The 6,802-nt window shown below is 44.4% G+C and overlaps 1 protein-coding gene across 1 annotated transcript; it reads left to right on the top strand.

Moving 5' to 3' along the window:
* Positions 1-1,313: 1,313 nt before the first annotated feature.
* Positions 1,314-5,630, top strand: WDR53 (WD repeat domain 53). Its single transcript, XM_010167610.1, has 2 exons — positions 1,314-1,790; positions 5,043-5,630. Exons 1-2 carry the CDS (start codon positions 1,314-1,316, stop codon positions 5,628-5,630), a joined length of 1,065 nt encoding a protein of 354 aa, XP_010165912.1.
* Positions 5,631-6,802: the final 1,172 nt, after the last annotated feature.

The following is a 6,802-nucleotide window of genomic DNA, read 5'->3' as shown; positions in this document are numbered from 1 at the left end:
GGCCTACCGGGGCGGGCCGGGCCGGGCCGGGCAGTATTCACCGCAGCTCCCGACGGGCGGGCCGCCACTTTGCTGCCCGAGTTGTGGGTACGGCATCCGGCGCTTTCTGTAATTTTATTTAATCGATAAAATGTTCCGGGTGGATTGAAGGAATTCTGGCTGCGCTTTAGACCAGGCTTAACAAAAATCACGTGCAAAACATAACATGGTAAAAAGAAAAAACATAAAATAAACCCTTTATTGCCCAATAATGCAATAAAACCATAGGTAGAACCAGTTGAAGCTGCTGCCGGGACAGCCATAGCTCTGTCCCACAAACCCTCTGCACCCCTGCGCTGTATCAGCTCTCCTTTTCCCCACAGCCTGCTGGTCTCTCCAAAACTTGTTAGGCTTTTGTGTTGCTCATTTTTTTACCCCCACTTAATTTTCTGCTGATTTGATCCCCTAAACAGTCCCATCACACAGGCTGCTGTGGGCAGTCACACCAAGGAAAGGGCCCAGAGCATGAGTGTGCTTTGAGACCAAATTAAATGTGTTGCAAACCTCATAACTACCTGCCTTAAACCAGTAATGCTGCTTTTAAAAGGATGCCGTTGTTTGTCTGTTTCATGTCTGCCAATCACAAGAAAATTATCTTCATTTTGGGAACACAAAGTACACATGTGCAGTAGTTTAAATGTATTCACACAAATGTTTGCTTTTAAACCGTAGTTAAGGCAATCACTTTCAGCATTCATCACCTCATCCCGCTCTCACCAGCACAAGTTTCTTGCTCCAGGTATTGCAAGACTGCTTTACACACTGATGTTGGGCACTAAGTACCCAGCACCTCAGCAGCTGGATGAAGGAGAGATGTCTGCATGTGCTGTCACCCACACTGGAACAGGGTGGCTTCTCTGCAGACAGACTTTACCAGTTTGCCATCTTCCCCTTGCTCCTTTCCAGTACATCCCATTAGGAACCGTGCCCCTGTTTTGTCAGGCATGCTGTGTCTGTATTTGCTGAGGAAGCAGCTCTCACATAGGCACCCACATCAGAGCAGAAGATCCACTTCACGTCCTGCACCGTACTCACGCCAGCACTGCTGCCGTTCCACGCTGTCGTGCCTGATGTTGGTTTGATCTGAGCCAGAGCTTCCTTTGGGTACTGATCTGCAGAGGTGCCTGTTTTAATCGGACACTAGAGATTAAAGTATTAAACATTACAGTCAACGGGGTGATCTTGTTGCTTTGATAAGCTTTTTGTTGTAATGAGACCAACACCAGCTCAATTCAGGGGGTTTTTTTTGTGTATTTCAGAGGTGTCCCTGAAACATGGCAGTCAAATGGACTGGTGGACATTCATCCTCTATATTATGCTTGAACGTAAACACGGAAGGGTTGGTGGCTTCAGGCGCGGAGCGAGGCGAGGTCACGCTCTGGGATGGGGGAGGCACTCCTACAGGGCAGCTCCAGCTCCCGAAGACAGACGACGTGACCTCTGTGGTGTTCTCTCCTCGCCATCCCACCAGACTGTACACTTCCCACGGAGAAACTATCAGTTTGCTAGATGTCCGATCCCTCAAGGAGCCCGTTGAACGCTTCCACGTGAATGAGGAGGAGATCAACTGCCTCTCAGTGAATGAGACCGACAATTTCTTGGCTGCGGCAGATGACTCGGGGGCAATAAAGGTGGTGGACTTGGACAACAAGAAAGTCATCCGGTCCTTGAGACACTCAAACATCTGCTCCTCTGTTGCTTTTCGACCTCAGAGGCCTCAAAGCCTTGTTTCCTGTGGTCTGGACATGCAGGTGATTTGCACACAAGTAGATGGTGATTAGAGAAGCAAAACGGTAACTCCCCCCCTGTGTAGTGAGGCACCAACAGACTTTCACCAAGACTGAGGCTGTACAGCCTGCAGTCACCAGAAACTATTCTAAACTAGTTTTGGCGGAGAAATTTAAGTGTTGAGGCTGTTTGTGCCATTTTCTACTCAGCAGTTCCTCCCCCTGTTTTTATCTTCCGTAATATTTACAATCTAAGAGCAAGTGGGGTGGGGGGAAATCAGAATATAGTGCAAAGCATGCTCATGTCATGTTTCCCTCTTGTCCCAAGCAATCAATTATAACTGCAGATGAAATGCAGGTGATAGGAAAAGGCAAAACACTTGAAGCGGAGAGGATGCTAGGAAAAATACTTTACTACATGTAGATATTTTTTCAAGTGCTGTGTATCACTGTAAGGATGAGTCATTTTTATAATTTATCCTTTGTTCTGATTAACCTCTTTGAAGCATTATTTTTTTTTTGCCTTTTATGCTTCTCTGTCCTCATCAAGAGGAAACTTTGTCCTTTGCATACCACTTGTGGAAGCATTCTGAGAAAAACCATGCTAGGAGTTAATGGAGTTTTGAGTTGCCAAAGTTGGCCACCCAGAACAGATTATTTGTCAGTAATTTCTTTCCAGTGGTTGAGATTTGACCACATTCCTGGTTTAGCCTGAGATTAAAACCATCACTTCTACTTCTGCAGAGGTTTCTGTGGTTCTAGAAGTATCAGGGTGAAGTTTGCTTTGACAGCATTGAGCGGTTTCACCCTATGTTCTTAAAACTGAAGTGCATCCAACACTCATTAGAACAAATATATTTTAATATTTAGTATAAGTGGACTTTTCCATATTAAAGCCTCAGACCATACAAATTCAGTAAGTATATATATCCAAATAGGGGCTGATTGATAGAAGTCTGCCAGGTTTAGACTTTGCCAAATTTTCAGAACTTTTCCAAATTCTATTTTTTTTTTTTTTATTCATAAGTTGACTAAAAGATGGATGTAGGATTTTAAATGAAATGCTGTGAGAAACTTCTTTTCAGAGGTACCAAAGTGTTAGTCAGAGAGGAGTAAATGCTCAGCACCTGAGTTGGCTAGCTTATTTTGCCTCCCTAAATGCAGATTCACAAGCCTATGGCTGTAAACATTTTTTATCAGAATTGTAACCATTTACATACCACTTCTGTGCGAGTGAACTGTCGTTTTTTAGTGACTTTTTAGTTTTAGTATGGATTACTGTAGCTCAGCAAGTTGCTTTTTAGGTGAAAGTCAGTATCCTAAAACAGTAGGTTATTAGTGTGATATTAGTGTGGTTTTGTGCAATGAAAAGAGCATTTTTCTGCATCAAGTCTGGCTTTAAGATACGTGGTTTCGCAAGAAGCTGAGCTGCAGTACTCTGAAATGCTGTGCTGCAACACATCCTTGGACAGGCTACAAACTCCACAAGCATCAAGCCACATTCTGGGCTCACATGTCAAGCCCTCAGTGAAGCCGTAGGTGATGAGACCTGCAATTTAGTTTGCTGGAGTTTTTTCAGAAGTACCATGGAAACAGGGAAAATGCTTAGGGAGAATGGAAAATGCTTAGTTTGCAGAAAACTTGTTAGCACTTGATGCATTGCTAAAGCTGTTGCAGTGCTGTCTGTGATGGAAACAGGAGTATTTGCCTTCAGCATTAGGACCCAGCCTCTCTGATTTATTCTGCACAGTTGTCGTGGCAAGTTTTCCCTTTTGTTGGTAGCAGAGTAGTTTTAATGTAGTTGCAACAGCAGTTGTTAAAACAGAAAAGTGACAGGGAACAACATATTTTGGATGTTTTAGTGTGATTTGGATTCCAGAGACATAGAGCCAGTGTGACAACTCTTTTGTGGCCCGAAGTTAAAGACTCCTGTACTTTCTACTGGAGTTGACTAGTGGAGGAATATCTTTATTAATAACAAATCAAAGCTTTGATTAAAAAATCCTTAGCTTTTTAGTAGCTTTTTTTTTTTTTTAGTACACCAGTACTGCATTACACTAACTTGTGCTTTCATATCTGTTGGCCTTGAAAGTGCTCATCATTAATTCAGATCCTACAAAAGAATTGAGGGCATTATTTTTAGCTGGCGCGGTGTAAATCTGTAGTACCTGAATTGCTGTATGAGAGATGCAAGATCCATTTGAAGGCACAGTTTTTGCTTCATGAGGGGCTCGGAGGTGGGGTGGCATTTTAAAAGCAAGTCTAAAAGCACAACCTCCCACCATCTCATCAGGAAAAGCACGCCCTACCTCACTACGGTAACAGCACGAACCAGATTTACTCATTGGACATAAAAAACAATACATACTTGTCTGTTTAAACACTGGGGACTGAACTACTATTTGCTTTTTGCTGTTCCATTTTTTAAACACATTCATGGAAGTGATTATTTTAGGACAAGTACATAGCAGAGACAGAACTAAAATTCAGAATGATAATGATCTCTCTTTTCTGCTAGTGTTTTGTATCCTTTTAAATAATTGATGTGCAGTATAGCATGATTACTACTGCTGAGATTAATGCAGAAGCATTTAGAACAGCTTTTTCATCCATGTTGTGAGTCATTGACTCTGCTCAGTTGGGCAGCGTGAGGGTTTGGAAAGCTACCAAATTTATGAAGAGTTTAGAGGGGAAGCCATATGAGGAGAGGCTGAAATTGCTTGGTTTGTTCAGCCTGGAGAAGAGGAGACTGAGAGGAGATCTCATCGTGGTCTAGAACTTCCTCCCAAGGGGAAGAGGAGGGGCAGGCGCTGATCTCTTCTCTCTGGCCACCAACGAATGCCAGGAGCAGAGGAAATGGCAGGAAGATGGGCCGGGGAGGGTGAGGTTGGCCCTGAGGAAAAGGTTCTTGAAGCAGAGAGTGGTGGAGCACTGGAACAGGCTCCCCAGGGAGGTGCTCATGGCACCAAGCCTGACAAGATTGCAGAAGCATTTGGCCAAGGCCCTCAGACACATGGTCTGAATGTTGGGATTGTCCTGTGCAGGGACAGGAGTTGGACTCCATGATCCTTGTGGGTCCCTCCCAACTCACAACATTCTCTGATTCTATGAAAGCATGACCTAAAGATTTGCTGTATTTATCCTCACAACACATCTTGCATCTCTTGCACTCACGCACAGCCTTTGCTCTGCTAGCGCAAGAAGTGTGGTTGGGGTTTTTTTACTGTTGGTGAAAGATCTGATGGACAAATTGTTGGTTCATACTTTTTTCCCAAGGTTATGCTGTGGAACCTGCAGAAAGCTCGCCCCTTGTGGTCCACAAACCTGCAGGAGTGTGAAACGGAGGAAGACAATCTACAGTCAGCTGGCCAGTTCTTTAACCCGCCACTTGCACATTCCCTGTCTGTCGCATCGTGCGGCAACATCTTTGGTTGCGGAGCTCAAGATGGTAAAGTCAGGATATTCAGGGTCACTGGTGTCAAGTTTGAACGCGAGTTGGAGTTTGAAGCTCACAGCTTGGGAGTATCGCAGGTCCTCTGTATGCCAGAAGCGTACTGGTTGTTGACTGGAGGAAACGATGGGAAAGTCTTGCTCTGGGATGTCAGCAGCGTCATTGGAAAGCAGCAGAAAAGTCCAGCAAAATCTCTCCAGAGGAGGAAGGCCCAAGCACCTGCATCTACCAGAAAAGATGGGAAGCTCAACAAAGTGGCTTCAAATGAACATGCCAGAGTTTTACCAAAGCTAACCATTGAGCACGGGGAGAAGGTGAACTGGATCTCGTGTATGGAGATCAAAGGCTCCAAGAGAGTATTAGTTGTTGATCAGAGTAGTTCTGTGTCTGTGTATCCATTGCCAGAACCCTAGGCACCGAGATGTTTGAAGAAATTTGTGGGGGAAAACCACTTCTCAGAGCATTTGAAACAAGTCCCAGTGAACTGGACAGTGAAACCCTCTGCGTCCTTCGAAAGGGGGAGGGATTCGCTGTGTACTCACGCGAGTCCTCACCATCTAACCGGCCTCACGTTATGTATTTCAGCAGCTGTTGGTATCAGCTGTTTCTTGCAGGGTTGGTAGTTTGCTTCTTGAATTTAAGTGAAACAGGTTTCAGTGGATCTAGGGATATTTGTTCCTGACTAAGCTGACATAATTAAGGTTGGAGGAAGACATTCATGCTAACGGGGACACCCCTAATGCTAAAGGAGGATGCTGAGCAGTAAGAGATGTCACCGCCCAAGCTCCTTGCATTTTGAACAATTGCAGTGCTTGGCATTGCTCTCCCCATTAAATTGTGTCACAGTTAGCGTAAACTGGCCGTACTGGAAATACATTCTTCCTTAGTTTGTTAGCAGCTGCATGTAAGACTAGAGAAGCATCAACTCATGAGTAATCAAATTAGTTTCACTGTCATTGCCAACTGGATTTTTTCACACTACAGTAAACAAAGGAGCAGGGGAAAATATTAACATCTGTTTAACAGGTCAGCTGTCTTGTGCATTTAGTTGTTTATCCCAGGGAAAAATAACTATTACACTTGTCTGAATAAAACGCTTTCTCTCCCACTGCTCTCTTGTGCTTATACTCGCTCTAATATCACCAAAGTGACAGAAAATTGTGTAAAGAAGCGTATACCCCAGCGCAGGGAGAATGGGAGGGGACAAAGGCACATCTCCACCTTACCCAAACACTTCACAGAATCACAGAATCATAGTGGTTGGAAAAGACCTTTAAGATCACTGAGTCCAACCATAAACCCAACACTGCCAATTCCACCTCTAAGCCATGTCCCTCAGCACCTTGTCTGCCCATCTTTTAAATTCCTCCAGGGAAGGTGACTCCACCACCTCCTTGGGCAACCCCTTCCAGTGCTTGACTACCCTTTGGGTGAAGAAGTTTTTCCTCAGATCAAATCTAAACCTCCCTTGGTGCAACTTGAGGCCATTTCCTTGTCACTTCCAATGGCCACTTCCAATGTCTTCCCAAAGCTTTGAGGAGAACCTGGCTTGCTAGAAACATCTGTTAATTTGCAAGTTGACAGT

The sequence above is a fragment of the Antrostomus carolinensis genome, unplaced genomic scaffold, assembly GCF_000700745.2.
Source record: "Antrostomus carolinensis isolate BGI_N321 unplaced genomic scaffold, ASM70074v2 scaffold13675, whole genome shotgun sequence".
Lineage (NCBI taxonomy): Eukaryota > Metazoa > Chordata > Aves > Caprimulgiformes > Caprimulgidae > Antrostomus > Antrostomus carolinensis.
This window is presented reverse-complemented; position numbering and strand designations above follow the sequence as displayed.

What these genes read in the sequence shown, in the direction of transcription:
- WDR53 (XM_010167610.1), top strand. Translation starts at nt 1,314, where the DNA reads ATGGCAGTCAAATGGACTGGTGGACATTCATCCTCTATATTATGCTTG. An exon ending in CCTGTGGTCTGGACATGCAG is followed by an intron (nt 1,791 to 5,042) that starts GTGATTTGCACA and finishes TTTTTTCCCAAG; the next exon opens with GTTATGCTGTGGAACCTGCA.